At 45.3% G+C, this 19879-nt stretch overlaps 1 protein-coding gene across 1 annotated transcript; it reads left to right on the top strand.

The window, feature by feature from the left end:
• The first annotated feature begins 294 nt into the window (after positions 1–294).
• On the top strand, positions 295–19855 carry LOC132452431 (myosin-1B-like). Its single transcript, XM_060045063.1, has 40 exons — positions 295–395; positions 639–865; positions 1281–1424; positions 3413–3569; positions 3674–3701; positions 3791–3899; positions 4002–4094; positions 4198–4261; positions 4383–4481; positions 4564–4667; positions 4830–4968; positions 5248–5366; positions 5775–5924; positions 6255–6425; positions 6560–6866; positions 7126–7199; positions 7621–7708; positions 8113–8230; positions 8537–8660; positions 8949–9085; positions 9433–9688; positions 9932–10174; positions 10547–10723; positions 11447–11592; positions 11886–11976; positions 12359–12748; positions 12901–13027; positions 13447–13565; positions 13660–13856; positions 14152–14335; positions 14817–14982; positions 15626–15750; positions 16239–16547; positions 16865–17068; positions 17396–17521; positions 18000–18170; positions 18853–18957; positions 19089–19184; positions 19295–19426; positions 19633–19855. The coding sequence occupies exons 2-40, from the start codon at positions 662–664 to the stop codon at positions 19651–19653; spliced, it is 5814 nt and encodes a 1937-aa protein (XP_059901046.1). The 5' UTR covers positions 295–395; positions 639–661; the 3' UTR covers positions 19654–19855.
• The last annotated feature ends 24 nt before the right edge of the window (positions 19856–19879 follow it).

Below are 19879 nucleotides of genomic sequence, written 5' to 3'. Positions count from 1 at the left end.
GTCTTGATTCAGTACTATCTAACGGACTCACGGCCTGGATTAGCATAGCGCAAGCCTCGGGTCATCTGTGTTTGGAATGCGCCCAGTTGACTTCCATTAAGGTGCCGACGATGTTTACCACTATATATAACCGCAACTACAAGTGGCTCCTAATTAACTGATCCGTGGTGGCGAGGAGCAGGCTTGTGTAACCCCAGCAGAACAGGGGCTGTGTAAAAAAAGAAGGGCTTTACAGGGCGAGTACAATGGTGGGGGGGGGGGGGGGGGGGGGGGGGGGGGGGCGAAGGAGGACTTTACGTTATCTGACTAAGACTTTAAAGGCTTTGGTGATGATGACACTGGTTCGGTATAAAAGGGACTCTGCGGTTACGGCAATGTATTCCTTCTGCATCAAGGTAGGTCCAACGGGCTCTCTGTCTCTTTTGATCTAATGCTATTGATTTCTTGTTACCGGTTTCTATTCCATTTCAGTAAATGCCCCGTTTATTTTTCACCATTGTCGTTTTTTCATATTCCATACTGTAAATGTACCAAGATTCACTGTAAGCTTGTCTATTTTGGCTATACACACACAAGTCTGGATACAAACACACTCTGAATCACTGAAAAGATAATAGCTATAGAATGTTTCCTCCCAGATCTTCGTCTTCAGGGTTAAACCATGAGCACCGACGGGGAAATGTCCGTGTTTGGGGAAGCCGCCCAGTACCTCCGCAAGTCTGAGAAGGAGCGCATCGAGGCCCAGTCTCGGCCCTTTGACAGCAGGGGGGCGTGCTTCATCAGCGAGGAAAACGAGCTGTACGTGAAGGCCGTAGTCCAGGACCGGGCGGACGGCAAAGTCACGGCCAAAACCCTGGATGACAGAGTAGGTCACCTACGAAAGCTAGAACTTGCGCTGTAGCAGTTTGTGACAAATTGTGTTGCGATGGACTCTCCCGTGATCTCCTGTGGTCACTCACTTGACGAACACAAAAATATTTCTGATTCGTATAGCTCTGTCCAAAAGACTGTCTTAAACGTACGTGTGCAGAACCTTTGGAGCAACGGGAATTGCTGAGCTTGTTCTAATATTGATTGCAGGCTTTGATTGTTTGACCTGCAAACCCTGTGATTAATGAGTCTGCCAAATGTGTTTCTGTAAAAAAAAAAATAATGTAAAAAATCTCTGTCATTATCTCTGCATTCTGATCGTTAGGATCTATAACTCTATACATTGACCTCTTTAAAAATGCTGGTGTCTGCTTTTGAATCTTGTTCTGCTTGGTGGTGTGTCTCCCCAGACGTTGGTGGTGAGGGAGGACCAGGTGTTCCCCATGAACCCCCCCAAGTACGATAAGATCGAGGACATGGTGATGATGACCCACCTCCACGAGCCCGCCGTGCTGTACAACCTGAAGGAGCGCTACGCTGCCTGGATGATCTACGTAAGCAGCGCGCACGCAGACACACAGAAGGAGACGATGATGAAAAGTGGAGCGGGACTTTTGAAACTGTGGTGTCTAGTGCCTTAACATTTATATTTTCATTTGTATCAAGATCAGAATATATTAGAATATATTCTTGCAATGAAGTCAATATTTAATATTATTAACCAGACTTGATTGCATAGCTTGAAACCAGCCTCTGGATGCTTAGTTAATTAACTAATGAGTTACTTTGGTGAATTATTAACCAATTAAATACAAATCAATGGATCCCTGCTTCATCTCTGTAGGTCTACTCTGCTGTCCTTATCTCTGTAGGCCTCCTCTGATCTTTTCTCCATTTAATTAGTCCTACTCTTATCTGTTGTCCTCTCTACTTGCCATTTGGTGTTTTTTGAGATGCGAGAATTTTCTGTACCCTTGCAAATGGACGATAAAGTTCTGTTAATTCTTTGTAGACCTCCTCAGTGTTCTTCTCTCCATCTCTGTAGACCTCCTCAGTGTTCTTCTCTCCATCTCTGTAGACCTCCTCAGTGTTCTTCTCTCCATCTCTGTAGACCTCCACAGTGTTCTTCTCTCCATCTCTGTAGACCTCCACAGTGTTCTTCTCTCCATCTCTGTAGACCTCCTCAGTGTTCTTCTCTCCATCTCTGTAGACCTCCTCAGTGTTCTTCTCTCCATCTCTGAAGACCTCCACAGTGTTCTTCTCTCCATCTCTGAAGACCTCCTCAGTGTTCTTCTCTCCATCTCTGTAGACCTCCTCAGTGTTCTTCTCTCCATCTCTGTAGACCTCCTCAGTGTTCTTCTCTCCATCTCTGTAGACCTCCTCAGTGTTCTTCTCTCCATCTCTGTAGACCTCCTCAGTGTTCTTCTCTCCATCTCTGTAGACCTCCTCAGTGTTCTTCTCTCCATCTCTGTAGACCTCCTCAGTGTTCTTCTCTCCATCTCTGTAGCGTCCTCAGGTTTCTTCTCTCCATCTCTGTAGACCTCCTCAGTGTTCTTCTCTCCATCTCTGTAGACCTCCTCAGTGCTCTTCTCTCCATCTCTGTAGACCTCCTCAGTGTTCTTCTCTCCATCTCTGTAGACCTCCTCAGTGTTCTTCTCTCCATCTCTGTAGACCTCCACAGTGTTCTTCTCTCCATCTCTGTAGACCTCCTCAGTGTTCTTCTCTCCATCTCTGTAGACCTCCTCAGTGTTCTTCTCTCCATCTCTGTAGACCTCCTCAGTGTTCTTCTCTCCATCTCTGTAGACCTCCTCAGTGTTCTTCTCTCCATCTCTGTAGACCTCCTCAGTGTTCTTCCCTCCATCTCTGTAGACCTCCACAGTGTTCTTCTCTCCATCTCTGTAGACCTACTCAGTGTTCTTCTCTCCATCTCTGTAGACCTCCTCAGTGTTCTTCTCTCCATCTCTGTAGACCTCCTCAGTGTTCTTCTCTCCATCTCTGTAGACCTCCTCAGTGTTCTTCTCTCCATCTCTGTAGCGTCCTCAGGTTTCTTCTCTCCATCTCTGTAGACCTCCTCAGTGTTCTTCTCTCCATCTCTGTAGACCTCCTCAGTGTTCTTCCCTCCATCTCTGTAGACCTCCTCAGTGTTCTTCTCTCCATCTCTGTAGACCTACTCAGTGTTCTTCTCTCCATCTCTGTAGACCTCCTCAGTGTTCTTCCCTCCATCTCTGTAGACCTCCTCAGTGTTCTTCTCTCCATCTCTGTAGACCTCCTCAGTGTTCTTCTCTCCATCTCTGTAGACCTCCTCAGTGTTCTTCTCTCCATCTCTGTAGACCTCCTCAGTGTTCTTCTCTCCATCTCTGTAGACCTCCTCAGTGTTCTTCTCTCAGTGTTCTTCTCTCCATCTCTGTAGACCTCCTCAGTGTTCTTCTCTCCATCTCTGTAGACCTCCTCAGTGTTCTTCTCTCCATCTCTGTAGACCTCCTCAGTGTTCTTCTCTCCATCTCTGTAGACCTCCTCAGTGTTCTTCTCTCCATCTCTGTAGACATACTCTGGGCTCTTCTGTGTGACGGTAAACCCTTACAAATGGCTGCCGGTCTACAACCCTGAGGTGGTCCAGGCATACCGGGGAAAGAAGAGGATGGAGGTCCCTCCCCACATCTTTGCACTCTCGGACAACGCCTATCAGCTAATGCTCACAGGCACGTTGACTGGACCTACTGCTGAGGGGGATTAAATAGGGTGTTTGGTGAATCAAATGTCTTACATTTCCTCGTCTTTAACTTGTGTCCCATTTTCTCTACAGATCGTGTGAATCAGTCTATTCTTATCACGTAGGTATTATTTTCTAGATTGCCCGTCACAAATGTAAGCATGTACAGGGATTAAAAAAGGTTTTTCCTTGTTATTTGGTTGTTTATAGTGGAGAATCCGGTGCGGGAAAGACTGTAAACACCAAGCGTGTCATCCAGTACTTTGCGACAATCGCAGTTTCTGGGGACAAGAAGAAGGAGTCCAGCAGCAAAATGAAGGTGGCCTCCATTTTTTTTGCTACTTTTTTTTGTATCAAGAGTCAATTAAGTCCTCTACCCCCCGTGTTTATTTTAAACAAGGAGGTATGCTCCTTTTAACAGGGAACCCTGGAGGATCAAATCATCCAGGCCAACCCCCTGCTGGAGGCCTTCGGTAACGCCAAGACCGTCAGAAACGACAACTCCTCTCGCTTTGTGAGTCCGTTTACAGACGAACAGCTTTTCATGTACTTAATATTATAATGCTATTGTTATAATATTGAACATTGAAGATAATCGATTTAACATGTTTTTATAGGGTAAATTCATTAGAATACACTTTGGCACAACTGGAAAACTTTCTTCAGCTGATATTGAAACATGTAAGTCTGATGTTTACCAACTTCATAATATATTCTTATATTTTATGTTATACTACTCTTTATACAATTTTCCCATTTAATTGTTTTTTCGCTTTTGTTTTTCTACACTTTATTGGCACAGATCTGTTGGAGAAATCGAGAGTGACGTTTCAGTTAGCAGCGGAGCGTAGCTACCACATCTTTTATCAGCTGACTTGCAACAAGAAACCTGAGCTTATTGGTAATAGGCTACACACACACAAACACACAAACACACACGTGTTAGACAGATGGGTTGGTACTTGATTTGCTTGGTGTTCCAGATCTGCTCCTCATCACCACCAACCCGTTCGACTTCTCCTTCATCAGCCAGGGGGAGATCACCGTGAAGAGCATCAATGATGCAGACGAGCTGATGGCCACCGATGTATGGACACATTTATGCTAGTGAAATCAATGCATGTATATAAGGGTGAATTATGTTAGCTTAGCAGATAGATAGTAGATAGTTAGAGCATTGTTGTTACAACAAGCTTTCATTCACCTCTGTTTCGCCTTTATTGTGGTACACCACTTTTTGTTTTGACAGGAAGCCATTGACATCCTGGGTTTCTCTGCTGAGGAGAAAGCCGGCATCTACAAGATGGTGGGCGCAGTGATGCATTTTGGGAACATGAGGTTCAAGCAGAAACAGCGAGAGGAGCAGGGGGAGCCAGACGGCACACAGGGTGACTAATGATCTCTTTATTAAATACTAATAACTCAACTTCTATAAGCATTCCCGCACAATGTGTTTAGTCTTACTGTAAGGAATGGATTTTACTGCTGCCAATACCAAATAGTAAAGTAAAGACTGGATCATTTAGACCTGACACCTCAGAAATATGTTCGAGTTTTCAGAGTTCAGAGAATATAACAACTTTTCGCTGAGTCGCTTTGGTGTCAGACTTGAATTAGGACCAGGTGGATCCATAGTTATCGTATTCTTCTCCTGCTGTACGGTCCAGAGGCTGACAAAGCAGCGTACCTCATGGGCCTGAACTCAGCTGACCTGCTCAAGAACCTCTGCTACCCCAGAGTCAAGGTTGGCAACGAGTACGTCACCAAGGGACAGAATGTTCAGCAGGTGAGACAAAGACTTACAGTCGTCAGGCGTCGAACATGTCAGTCTTAAAGAGCCATTAAGATGGTTGATGGTTTGATCCCCATAACTGAGGGCTGTTTGTTTAGAAAACACAATTTATCTGTCAGCAGTTGAGCGAGGCACTACCCACCAGACTGCAACACAGCATTTGCACTAGCACCTGTCTGTACTTACTACATACAGGAAGTTAAATTGGATGAAAGTTACTACTCCGACTCATCTAACTGTCCACCCTAAGGGAGTAGGCCTTTAGTGAGATAGGATAGTGTCAATCTTGGTGTTTGACTCTCAGATGAATTGCCCTGGGCTCCACCCCATACGTCCACAACCTGCCATTAGGTCTAACCGTCTCCCCTAATGCAGTGAATTGCCCATGATTTCTTATTTTAGGTGTACAACTCTATCGGAGCCCTGGCCAAGTCCGTCTACGAGAAGATGTTCTTGTGGATGGTGGACCGGATCAACCAGCAGCTGGACACCAGGCAGCCCAGGCAGCACTTCATCGGCGTCCTGGATATCGCCGGCTTCGAGATATTTGACGTAGGCCTCGTGGTATTAGGATGGAGAGGACAGTCTTTTGGTGGTTAATGTGTTGACTCCCAGCCAAATGTTCTGGTTTCGAAACTGAAATGTCTACCTGTAGACATCGTTGAGCCGAGATGTCTCATTCTTGGCTTGTTCCTTCATGACATTCCCTGCAAGACAATTCCATGCAAGTTAGTTGGCATTAAAAGTGTCTGCTAAAAAGTAAATGATTAGAACTAGATTCAGATATACGATTTCAGATATTTGGCGTACATTGTCTTCAACTATCCTTTACACGATACTAGAACGTGACCCAAATTCTGATTGATGTGTTTTTATTTCCAGTTCAATTCCCTGGAACAGCTGTGCATCAACTTCACCAACGAGAAGCTCCAGCAGTTCTTCAACCACCACATGTTTGTGTTGGAGCAAGAAGAGTACAAGAAGGAAGGCATCGACTGGGAGTTCATTGACTTTGGCATGGACCTGGCAGCCTGCATCGAGCTCATCGAGAAGGTAAACTGCACTGTTTTAAACAATACAGACACTTTAACTCCGATCAACTTATGGGAAAAGGGGACCTCCATCGCAATCAACCAGGAAACATGAACTATCTAACAGTGTATCAATCCATCCATCTTCTTCTTCAGCCGATGGGCATCTTCTCCATCCTAGAGGAGGAGTGCATGTTCCCCAAGTCATCCGACGTGTCCTTCAAGAACAAGCTGTACGACCAGCACCTGGGCAAGAACGGCTGCTTCCTGAAGCCCAAGGCCGTGAAGGGCAAGCCAGAGGCCCACTTCTCCCTGTTCCACTACGCCGGCACAGTGGACTACAACATCTCGGGCTGGCTGGACAAGAACAAGGACCCACTGAATGAGTCAGTGGTGCAGCTCTACCAGAAGTCATCGGTCCGGATACTGTCCATGCTGTACGCAAGCTTCTCTGCGACAGACGGTAATGATAACCAATCCTCTGGGCTCAAATAATGTAGCAAGAAATGTGGGTTCTGTGTGTCTCAATTGGTAAGGCGGGAAGTTAAAAGTGCCAGGGTTTGGCCACCCCTCTCTGAGAAATGCATGCACTGGTATTGTTTGTAATTTACATACCGGACATAAAGGCTTATGTGCAAAAAACACATTGGTGAATTACAAGGAGAAAATAAATGAATCTTTCTGCAATTGAGATGATGGTGAAAGTTGTTTTGAATGTGAAGCAGTGGGAAGCGGAGCCAAGAAGGGAGCCAAGAAGAAGGGATCCTCCTTCCAGACGGTGTCCGCCTTGTTCAGGGTGAGCGCTCATCTTAGGTTATCCATCGCAGGTACTCTCTGAGCTGTCATCATCAAGTCAATGATAATGACAATTTCACATTCAAAGCTGAAAAACCTGATTTGAATGAATACAAAAAAGTGTAATAAGTTAGAAGTAAATTCTAATTAATATAAGAGCTTAATGCTTTATTGCTTAATGCTTGATTCTTAATCAAAGCTCTAAGTAATTTAACATTCAAAGCTATAAACCTGATTTAAATTGATACAAAAAAGTTAACGATTTTAAAGTTAGATTAAGCTATGAAGAAACGCAAAATGGTCTCACTCCCTCAAGCTCTCCTGGACAATAAACTCTACACATAAATCTGAAATAACGATTACTAGATCAGCTAAACGTTTTAACCTCTGACGATAATTGTGTTGTTGTTGGTGTTCTTCAGGAGAACCTCGGGAAGCTCATGACCAACCTGAGAACCACCCACCCTCACTTTGTGCGCTGTTTGATTCCCAATGAGAGCAAAACACCCGGTGAGCAAACGTCCAAATAGGAAAACACAGAAACCTCAATATCTGCGGTCTACCTGGAGGCATCCCTGAGCAAGATGCCCCCTAACCCCCACCTGCTTGATAATGACATTCACTATATGCAATGCACCACTACAGAAACATAGGACACACTGGTAACGGGACCAGGAGGCTAGTGAAAGGTACTGGGTCAGATCCCCAATGTCTACAGCCTAATGAGCCCTAACCCCTACGGATTCAGATGCATGCCATTAATGAGGAGGTAGGGGTTAGGGTACTCTAGCCCTAACCCCTACCTCCTCATTGATATCATGTATCTGAATTCACTACACATAGCTTTGAATATAATTAATTATAAAAGGAGACATCTAGTCACAGCGGTTTTATTGTTTGTTTTCGTCGTGCAGGTGTGATGGAGAACTCACTGGTCATCCACCAGTTGCGCTGTAACGGGGTGCTGGAAGGCATTCGGATCTGCAGGAAAGGGTTCCCCAGCAGGATCCTCTACGGGGACTTCAAACAGAGGTACACAACACTCTCATAGATTGCAATAGCTAGGCTCAGTCAAACAAAGCTATCTAAGATAAGGCAAAATAAGCTAAACTAAGCTTAACAAAGCTATTCTAAAGCAAGATACGATGAGGTAAGACTTATGTTAGCTAAAATACAGCGAAGCAAAATTATAATTTGATTGAATGTACTATATTTAAAATTGCATATGTTGGGGAAATGGGCGAAGAAGAAATTAACCTAGAAATATATTATGAATTGGGTAGTATAGTAAACGATAAATCAAGTGTAGTAGGGTAATGTCAAACATCTATCCCACAGGTACAGGATTCTGAATGCCAGTGCCGTTCCCGAGGGCCAGTTCATGGACAACACGAAGGCTGCTGAGAAGCTGCTAGGCTCCATCGATGTGGATCACACGCAGTACAAGTTCGGACACACTAAGGTTTGCATTTGTGTGTCCGATGGTCTCAAGGGGTTGATTGAATGGCGACCGCAGCAAGACATAAATAGCAAAACAAGTACATGTAATTAATTAATTAATTAATTAATCTTTTATGGATTTTTTTTTTTTCAAATATGGAATGGTTCTATGTAATTAGCATACGTTGTTGATAATCCCATTATTATTTCAATGATGAAATCACTGCTGTTGCTGCCATTGAACTAGAATATTGGATTCTTCGAATCAATGAGTTTCCTTATTACTAATTAATTGGTTGTTTTTTTGCAGGTTTTTTTCAAGGCCGGTCTACTGGGAGCTCTGGAGGAGATGCGTGACGAGCGCTTAGCCCATGTGGTCACCTCCACCCAGGCCCTGTGTCGGGCCTACGTGGTCCGCCTGGAGTACCAGAAGATGGTGTCCAGAAGGTAACCTTTCAGGCTCTCCAAACCCAACTTTTTTTCGATGAAAAGTGATGCAATGGGTTACAGATTGTTGCTTTGGTTTAGTACAAATCTCCACTGTAATTAACAAAGTGAAATGAAAAAGGCCTAAATATTGAAATAAATTGCCCCCTATAGTTTAAACGCATACCATTACATGCATTCCCCCTGACGGGCAATTTTGGGTTACCAGGCAACGTCAAGCAAAACTTCTGGCTAGACCTCTAACATCTCCCAGAAGTGGGCCAGGGGACTAGTCAGGTCAGGACTAGTTCAAACAAGGGGTGTATTATCCATCTAACGGGGAACTCAACCTGTCTTTCCTGTGGCAGGGAGGCCATCTACACAGTGCAGTACAACATCCGCTCCTTCATGAACGTGAAGCACTGGCCCTGGATGCGGCTCTACTTCAAGCTCAAGCCTCTGTTAAAGAGTGCCGAGTCGGAAAAGGAGATGGTCCAGATGAGGGAGGACTTCACCAAGCTCAAGGAAGACCTGGCCAAGTCTGAGAACAAGCGGCGGGAGATGGAGGAGAAAATGGTCTACTTTGTGCAGGAGAAGAACGACCTCGTCCTTCAAGTCCAATCAGTAAGTTAGATCACGTCAAGTGTCAATCTGACAATCAAATAATTAAAAAGGAAATCGTATTCAGGACCATCAAGATTTATAGAACGCAAATGCTGGACTGATCGTGGCGGTTCCTGTTTAACTCTGCATCAATTCGATTCCATCGCTGTGCTGCGTGTAATCTTTGTGTACATCATTGTATCATCAGCATAGCGTGTTAACTTGGTCATGGCGCCCTCACATTCACTGTGCATTCTGCCCTAGGAGGGGGACAACCTGCTAGACTCGGAGGAGCGCTGTGAGAACCTGATCCAGGGCAAGGTCCAGATGGAGGCCAAGCTGAAGGAGGTGTCCGAGCGGCTGGAGGATGAGGAGGAGGTTAATGCCGAGCTGACCGCTAAGAAGAGGAAGCTGGAGGACGAGAGCGCCGAGCTGAAGAAGGACATCGATGACCTGGAGCTCACTCTGGCCAAGGTGGAGAAGGAAAAGCACGCCATTGAGAACAAGGTACACTGGGGGGAAAAATATATGCCTTGGACCAACCTATAATTATGCCTATTGGGAAATGACTGTTTTTTGATGACGGTTATGAAAGTTTTCTTTCAAATACTTTTATTAATGTATTTTTTCTCCTTAGGAGTGATAGCATAAGATAGTACTTTATTGATCCCAGAAGGGGAAGTTTGGGGCAGGACGGTCAGTGGATAAGGCGTTGAACTCCCAGTTGAAAGGTTTTGGGTTCCTCGATCAAAATTCCCGAACTGTTCCTCAATTAAATGTATTCATATTCACAGAGGCATTGTCCCCGCTAAAAGACTACATTGTGATAAAAGTATTTACTACAACTCCCAGTCAACTGTTTTTGCGATCCACGATTAGATGAAGAATCTAACAGACGAGATCATGAGTCAAGACGAGAACTTGGTGAAGCTGACCAAGGAGAAGAAGGCCCTGCAGGAAGCACAGCAGCAGACCCTGGACGACCTCCAGTCAGAGGAGGACAAGACCAACACACTGACCAAGGCCAAGGCCAAGCTGGAACAGCAGGTCGACGAGGTAGGTCTGCTTCACGCTTACTGGTGGACCCATAATGTTTTGTCTAAAATAAAAAATCAACCAAAAAAAAGCAGTCATACACCTAGCCTGGCCCCGCCCGCCTAAGTACTACTTTCCCTTCAGTACTAGGTCTGGGTCTGCGGTATGTTAGTGGGTTTTCTCCGTCTACATTTTCTGCGTCCAATCAGCGAGCAGAGGGAGTGGCTGGGATCAATGACGTTAAAGTCAGCTCTCGTTGACGGACATCGTCACGGACAGTGTTTGGTTTGTTTACAGCCTGCCCGCAATGTGATTCTCGGCCAAACGTTAGCGATTGGTTATGGCAGATCCAGAGTGGCACTGGGCAGATCCAATAGTTTTAAACTTCAACAGACACCCGCCTTCAAGTGAGTTAATGTTTGTCAATTGAGTAGGTCCAGACTCTCTGTACAAATGAAATGAAGTACGAGAGTCTGGTAGGACCAGGCTACTATAGGCCTATAAAAACATGAAAGAATTGAGTTACATTGCTGACCAGCCTCAGCCGACATTTACAGTCAGCTCATTTAGCAGACATTTTTATCCAAAGCGTCTTACATAGTGTGCAACATTTTTTTTTTACCAAATGAAGTGCAGAATGATTCAACTTTGTATAGCCTATGTGACGACCACCCTTGTTAAATCTAAGCTTCCTTAGATTCATCCAGCCAGAAGGACACCTTACAATGTTCCCCTTACCTCTAGCTGGAAGGCTCGCTGGAACAGGACAAGAAGGTCCGCATGGATCTGGAGCGAGCCAAGAGGAAGCTGGAAGGGGACCTAAAGCTGGCCCAGGAGATGCTGATGGACATGGAGAACGCCACACAGCAGCTGGACGAGAAGCTGAAAAAGTATTTTAATTTAAAATCCTGATACAAAATTGTACACGTAATAAAATGTATCTAACAGTGTATAATACCATTTTGACATGGGTCATTTATATTGTACCGAACACTTAAGTTGTTTTGCTTGTGTTTAATCTCCCTTTTTGTAAAACCTTCCTGTAACACACAGTGTAGTAAATATCACTATGTCACTGTGTTTTCAGCATTGCATTTGTGCTTTAGGAAATGGTGCACATTTGATTCCTTCCCATTTCCTCTCTTCCCGTCATGCTCTCTGCGTGCTTTCATTTATCCTACAGAAAGGACTTTGAGGTGTCTCAGCTTCAGACAAAGTTTGAGGATGAGCAGTCCCTTGGAGTTCAGCTTCAGAAGAACATAAAGGAACTGCAGGTAACCAGCCAACAAATAATCTGAGAGGAGACCAGAGATGTGATCCCCAAGGGCAGATAAGACAAGATGGGATAAGGTTCCAGAGATAACATTGCATGAGCCACACTTTTTAATCCATTATGGGGAATGTAGGACAGCAGCAGAAGCAGCAGCAGAACACAATTTAATATCAGAGTAAGCAAAGTATACAAAAAATAAACATGTACAGACACACAATATAAAAAACTCATTGCACACACATCATTAATCAACATTATACACTGGAGAGATAAACATTACATTTAAATTGAGGATTAGGAGTGCTTTAAAAAATCGTTGGAAGGTTTTTTCACGTTTGAATTACAGTTGACTAAATCGAGTCAGCGCGTTGCCCCGTGTGCAGGCCCGCATTGAGGAGCTGGAGGAGGAGATGGAGGCGGAGCGTTCATCCCGGGCCAAGGTGGAGAAGCAGAGGTCGGACCTGTCCCGGGAGCTGGAGGAGATCAGCGAGAGGCTGGAGGAGGCGGGCGGAGCCGCCGCCGCCCAGGCGGAGGTCAACAAGAAGCGGGACGCGGAGTTCCTGAAGCTGCGCCGGGACCTGGAGGAGAGCTCCCTGCAGCACGACGCCACCTCCGCCACCCTGCGCAAGAAGCACGCCGACAGCGTGGCGGAGCTGGGCGAGCATGTGGACAACCTCCAGAGGGTCAAGCAGAAGCTGGAGAAGGAGAAGAGCGAGCTGAAGATGGAGGTGGACGACCTGTCGAGTCACATGGAAGCCATCGCCAAGTCCAAGGTTCGCCAATAGTCTTTCGTAGGTTTTGGATGAGGCTTGGGTATTTTATTATGTAGGAAAGTGCATCTCTCTTGAAACTTTAAACACTTTGTCATCTTTATAATTAGCTTGTGAAAGTTGAGAGAATTTTTATTTATTATGCTGCCATTTAGATCAATTTTGAAAAACTGTGCCGCTCGCTCGAAGACAGTCTCCACGAAGCCAAGACCAAAGAGGAGGAACATCAGAAACTGATCAATGACCTGTCCAGCCAGAAAGCACGGCTGCAGACTGAAAATGGTGAGGTGTATTCTATCCCATTAGAATATCAATAATCGGTAGAGAACTGCTGAGGCCTGCACAGCGGTGGCGCCAGATCAATATTATTTGACAGTAATAAGTTAGGGCCATGCTTTTCCATTGTGGGGCATACACCATTGTTTGTGGCGTACTCGCATATGCACGCACTGCCCATAATGCCTTTTGCTTGCAGGATTGGTGATTTATTTTAAATCACGTCTTATAACAAACCTTTTATGAATGGCTTTTATTTGTTTTCTCTCAATTCATATTTCCTCTTGACATCTCAAATTTTATCTCATATTTGATTTCATTTGTATCGATCGCCGCCCTCCCTCCACGTCCGCCTCTACCTTGTTAACCTTTCTCCCCGCCTACACTGATGGATTCATTTGTTTTTTTATCACAACGCTATCCAGCCGAGATGTCTCACCAGCTGGAAGAGAGGGAGTCCCTGATGACCCAGCTGACGCGTGGAAGACAAGCAGCCCTCCAACAGATGGACGAGCTGAAGAGGGTCAACGAGGAGGAGGTCAAGGTAGGACAACACCGGACAAGCTAGCAGGTGACGGGGCTGTTGCTCTCATTGCAAACACCTCCATCCTAAATTGTCTTGATTGTTTTCTACCCAGGCCAAGAGCTCCCTGGCCCACGCTCTGCAGTCGGCGCGCCACGACTGCGAGCTCCTGCGGGAGCAGTACGAGGAGGAGCAGGAGGCCAAGGGGGAGCTGCAGAGAGGCCTGTCCAAGGCCAACAGCGAGGTGGCCCAGTGGCGGACCAAGTACGAGACGGACGCCATCCAGAGGACCGACGAGCTGGAGGAGGCCAAGTAAGCCAACGTTACGCTGCCTTTAAGTCTACTTCTACTAGACCTACTGCTGCTCCTGGATCTACTGCTATGACAGCTGTGCCTTGGTTTATCTTAGCATATCATATCACTACTACTATTGCTGCTTCTACTGCTACTAACACTGCTGTTACTACTGATACCACTACTACTACTACTACTTATTCTGTGGACATAAATGAATGAAGGTATTAACACGTACTGCCATTCTCACGTCTGAGACGCCTCGCTGACAACTCAACAAATGTAAAACTGTGCTGACGTTCTCCTCCGCCAGGAAGAGGCTTGCCTTGCGTCTCCAGGAGGCAGAGGAGGCCATGGAGGCCATGAACTCCAAGTGCTCGTCCATGGAGAAGACCAAGCAGCGGCTGCAGGGCGAGGTGGAGGACCTGATGCTGGACATGGAGCGCTCCAACGCCGGCGCCGCCGCACTGGACAAGAAGCAGAGGAACTTTGACAAGGTGAGCGGACGACTCGTACGTTCTGAAAGCACTGCGGAATGAGCTGACAGGAATGGGTGGACATTGTTCAAAGCGGTGGCCAGATCCGGTCACTAAAAACCCAAGGTCAAAACTGAATTACAGGATTAATATTATACTGGTACAGAATACAGGTTGGTTGAAAACAATGTCAATATGAGGGTTAAAGGTCCAGTGCGTAGACTACAGTGGCTTGTGCTGGCTTTAATTGTCAGTAGGTAAATCCAAAATGATGTCATTGTCTACGACAGCATCTAGTCACCAAGTGTCAAGTGATGAGGTTCCTTGACGGATTATAATTGTATGAAAGCGATATTTAGTCTGTAAAACTTTTTTTACGTTTTCTATTTATCACAATCCAAAAATGCTTTTTGAAAAGGGGTTTTGTTGAGGTCTTAATGTGCTTATTCTACAACTCAATATGCCAGCGGTGTTAACCAGCAACGTGTCAACATGAGTGCAGGTGTTGTCTGAGTGGAAGCAGAAGCACGAGGAGGGGCAGACGGAGCTGGAGTCGGCCCTGAAGGATGTCCGCTCCTTGGGCACCGAGAACTTCAAGATGAGGAACGCCTACGAGGAGGCCCACGAGAACCTGGAGGTCCTCAGGAGGGAAAACAAGAACCTGCAAGGTAGGTTCCTCTCTCTCTCACTCACTCACTCACTCACTCACTCACTCACTCACTCACTCACTCACTCACTCACTCACTCACTCTCACACTCTCACACTCTCACACTCTCACTCTCTAACTCTCTCACTCACTCACTCACTCACTCACTCTCACACTCTCACACTTTCACACTCTCACTCTCTCACTCTCTCACTCTCTCACACTCTCTCACTCTCTCTTTCTCTCACACTCTCTCTCAGTCTCACACTCTCTATCTCACTCTCACCCTCTCTCATCTCACACTTTCTCTCTAACCCTGACTCTCTCCCTCAGTCTCTCTCACTTTCAGTCCCACGCACTCTCTCTCTCTCTCTCTCTCTCTCTCTCTCTCTCTCTCTCTCTCTCTCTCTCTCTCTCTCTCTCTCTCACACTCTCTCTCAAAATCAAGAGGCTTCATTGCATTGAAAACATACATTAACATTGCCAAAGGACAATTAGGAAAGACAAAATACAACAAAACAAATAGAATAAAATATGTACCCAGTGAAATGATACTTCGACTAGGATTGTAATAATTTGCGTGTGTGTTCTCGTGTCTTCTCTTGCTCTCTATTGCTACTGCTACACTCAGCTTGCTCTTTATTTGATTGCCTTTTTGTTTCAGAGGAGATTATGGATCTCACTGAGCAGCTTGGGGAAACTGGCAGAACCATGCATGAGCTGGAGAAGTCCAAGAAACAGACAGACGTGGAGAAGACGGAAGCTCAAACTGCTCTGGAGGAGGCGGAGGTCAAGAAGCCTTACATATCACCATTTAATAAAGTTAAACACCTAGAACTACACTCTACTCCATGAATCCCTTCTCCTACTTCACATTTACATTTCTTCTCTGAACACACAGGCCCACAGTAAGACACTGTGTCTTTCACCGCAATGTCAATCATGTAGCATATAATGATGTTTACCGCTATTGTAATGCATTTTACATTTACATATTCCTATTCAAAGGAATATGTAAATCCTATTCATACAACAATTGTTAACAATTTAATTCTCCTGTAGGCCTGTTGCTGCTACACCCACATTTCCCGTTGGGGATCATTCATTTTAAATTGATAGATTTTGGATTATTAAAATGGGTCTTTGTTTGATTTTTAAAGCGTGTATTCTTTTATATCTTAGTTTCATTATTCAATATCCACATCCAGATATTTGTAGTGTGTATGATCCTCTTTTCCACTGTGCAAAAATATAAAAAGATACCTCCTTCCGCCCAGGCCACCTTGGAGCATGAGGAGTCTAAGATCCTTCGGGTGCAGCTTGAGCTGAACCAGCTGAAGGCCGAGGTGGACAAGAAGGTCTCTGAGAAGGACGAGGAGATGGAACAGCTGAAGAGAAGCGGCCAGCGGCTGGCGGACTCCATGCAGAACACGCTGGACGCCGAGGTCCGCAGCCGCAACGACGCCCTGAGGGTGAAGAAGAAGATGGAGGTGGACCTGAACGAGATGGAGATGCAGCTCAGCCACGCCAGCAGGCAGGCGTCCGAGGCCCAGAAACAGCTGAAGAACGTACAGGTTCAGCTCAAGGTAACGTGGCGTGCCCTAGCGAACAAAGTCAACCAGCCACAGAAGCCATCGTTAAGAATGGTTTAAGTTGCATAGAAGAGTTCTAAGTGACAAAGATGAGTAACTTCAGTTACATAAATAAGGCTTAAAGGGGACATAATATTTATTATACCACCAGGTGTGAGTGTGATTAGCAGTTACAAGGCATAGCAGCTGGATGCCTTGTAACTGCTAATCACACTCACACCTGGTGGTATAATATGTCCCCTTTAAGTCACATATACAAGACTCCTTAAATACTATGTGTAATGTATTCCTGTATCTATGTGTGTTTGTAGGAGGTACAGGTCCACCTGGAGGACTCCCTGAAGGAGAGCGAGGACATGAAGGAGCAGGTGGCCCTGTCCGAGCGCAGGAGCAACCTGGTGCAGGCGGAGTTCGAGGAGACCCGAGGAGCTGTGGAGCAGATCGAGAGGAGCCGCAAGGTGGCGGAACAGGAGCTCCTGGACGCCACGGAGAGGGCCCAGCTCCTCCACTCCCAGGTCGGGCTCCAGCTCCACTTTTCACCTCCTCCACCTCCTTTGGGGATACACGTATCCCTCTCTGATTCAGATTCAGATTCAGATTCTGATTCTTCTGATTCTTCTTCTTCTTCTTCTTCTTCTTCTTCTTCTTCTTCTCCTTCTTCTTCTTCTTCTTCTTCTTCTTCTTCTTCTTCTTCTTCTTCTTCTTCTTCTTCTTCTTCTTCTTCTTCTTCTTCTTCTTCTTCTTCTTCTTCTCCTTCTCCTCCTCCTCCTCCTCCTCCTCCTCCTCCTTTGGGGATACTCGTATCCCTCTCTGATGCCCTCCTTGTGCTGTCCCTCTGACAGAACACCAGCCTGATCAACAGCCGGAAGAAGTTGGAGGCTGAGCTCACTCAGATCCAGACTGATATGGAGGACAGTGTTCAGGAGGCCAGAAACGCTGAGGAGAAAGCCAAAAAGGCCATAACAGACGTAAGAATGTATTTTGCATATGGAACCTAATTAGGCTTTGGGAACCCTCTTGTGTACTAATCGTGTATAATGAGCGGAACGGTTTGGGTCAAAAACACATCTCTGATCTGCGTCTCTGTTATGTTCCCATAAGAGCTCTAGGATCATCAGGAACAGTCTGCTTACTGTTCCCAGGGTTCAAACCCAGCAGGCAGGAAGCCTTTAGTTTTTATCTGCCGTCATATATCTCAAACAAACTTCCAGCGCATCTGAGGTCTGACTCAACACTTTTTAACTTCTAAAAGTCCCAAATTAAATATGACTCATGTCTATGTAAAGGACTGTGAATGGCCTTTCTGTTTGATGGGAGATCTATAAAATAAACTTCATGTTTATTGAAGTATTTCAAATAACAAGGTGATGCTTTTTTAAATAATACATCTACGGGGGGCTTTTATTTTTAAATTGTGTGAAGTAATGGCGCGTGTTTCCTCTGCAGGCGGCCATGATGGCGGAGGAGCTGAAGAAGGAGCAGGACACCAGCGCCCACCTGGAGAGGATGAAGAAGAACCTGGAGGTGACCGTGAAGGACCTGCAGCAGCGCCTGGACGAGGCCGAGAACCTGGCCCTGAAGGGCGGCAAGAAGCAGCTCCAGAAACTGGAGACCAGGGTAGGTAATATAACACGCCAATCATGTCCGCCCGCTGGTTGTGTTCTGTAACTACACCTCTGTACATGTTTCAGTTTGTTTCCCTTCATGGGGCCTTTATTGTATTGGTATTTTTTACAAAATAACTATAAATACAACTCCTCACCCATGGGTTGACCCTAGTGCCCTTGAGCAGGGCACCAGTGGCGTCACTAGGCTGTTTTATTCGGGGCTAAAGCCTCGGATATTATTTAATTAGCCCCGAATCTTATTTTTGTTAATTTTACTCTGAAATAACTGGAATGGAACTTTAGATGTCTGGGGATAAGCAGCACAGCAGTCTGGAAGCTATTTAAAGCTATAATAAAGTGTGAATTTCGTTTATTTAGGTAAAGCGTTATGAAAAAATGTACACGCTATGCACGCATTTTTCCTTTCCATCTGGGCTAAGCCCCCGATAGTTCAGAAACCTAGAAACGCCCCTGCAGGGCACTAACCTGCTTTAAATGTATCAGTGCTTACGAGAGGCTTTTATACAAAGCATCTCATTTTTAGACGCATTTCATTAATGACCAATAGGGGTAAGGCATGTTGCTACAGACATTGGGGTTCAAAGCACAACCTTTTTTGTCTGGGAGTCGAACACCCACAGAACACACATTATACTAGCATTCTTAGCATTTTACTTTTGCTCTCCTTGCAGGTACGAGAGCTGGAGAACGAGCTGGAAGCAGAACAGAGACACGCCATGGAGGCTGTGAAGGGCGTCCGCAAATATGAACGCAGGATTAAGGAGCTCAGTTATCAGGTATGATATACTTCAGTTCACTGCTCTAATTTTGTATGTAATATTATTTGTGCAATTAAATAGCTCTATATTGTACTGAAACAGCTAGCATAACTTCAAACGTGAAAGTGACTTGTTCTTGTGAGATATAGTCGGAGGAGGACAAGAAGAACATGACGAGACTGCAGGAACTGGTGGACAAGCTTCAGATGAAGGTCAAAGCTTACAAGCGGCAGTCGGAGGAAGCCGTGAGTGCCATCATCGTCACTAAACCACGACTTACATAACTGATGTATCGCAAATCTAGCTAAACGATCATTAATCTCGCTGATTGCCTGTTTGTGGCTCATCCGGTCAGGAGGAGCAGGCAAACAGCAGCATGGCCAGGCTGAGGAAGGTGCAGCATGAGCTGGAGGAGGCTGGGGAGAGGGCGGACATCGCAGAGTCCCAGCTCAACAAGATGCGGGCCAAGAGTCGTGGCGTTGGAAAGGTGGGGTTGATAACCTGTGGAAATTCACAGTATGACCGCTACTAGCCTACCTTTTAGTCATTTAGCCAACACTTTTATCCATAGCAACTACATTGTGATTCTTTTGTCACATTTAATCATGGACCAGAATTGTTCTCAACCTCATCTCTAAGTCACTTTCAAAATGTTAATTATAATAATGAAATGGGTTGTTTGTACTTTCTCAGGGAAAGCCAAGTGCTGAATAAAACGCCATGTTGGGTTGAAGCAGAAGGCAATGGAAGGATCCCTATTCTGTGCTAAAATTTCTAAAAATGAATGTAAAGAAATAATATATGGAACATTTATTATACTGGCTTTTATTGTGACATTAAATTACTGTTACTGTTATAATGTCATGTTTGGATGTTGCCATTAATTGTAATAAATAAAACAAATATTTCGAATGTATTACTTGATTTTGTTGTTGAATGC

This window comes from Gadus macrocephalus, chromosome 2 (assembly GCF_031168955.1).
Source record: "Gadus macrocephalus chromosome 2, ASM3116895v1".
Taxonomy (NCBI): Eukaryota; Metazoa; Chordata; class Actinopteri; order Gadiformes; family Gadidae; genus Gadus; species Gadus macrocephalus.
The sequence above is the reverse complement of the archived record's forward strand: the minus strand, read 5'-3'. Positions and strand labels throughout refer to the sequence as shown.

Bases quoted from the DNA above. Each gene is read 5' to 3' on its own strand.
- LOC132452431 (XM_060045063.1), top strand. From the start codon at position 662: ATGAGCACCGACGGGGAAATGTCCGTGTTTGGGGAAGCCGCCCAGTAC. The intron at 6,426-6,559 runs GTAAACTGCACT...CTTCTTCTTCAG, and splicing joins GCATCGAGCTCATCGAGAAG to CCGATGGGCATCTTCTCCAT. The intron at 11,977-12,358 runs GTAACCAGCCAA...CCCCGTGTGCAG, and splicing joins AGAACATAAAGGAACTGCAG to GCCCGCATTGAGGAGCTGGA.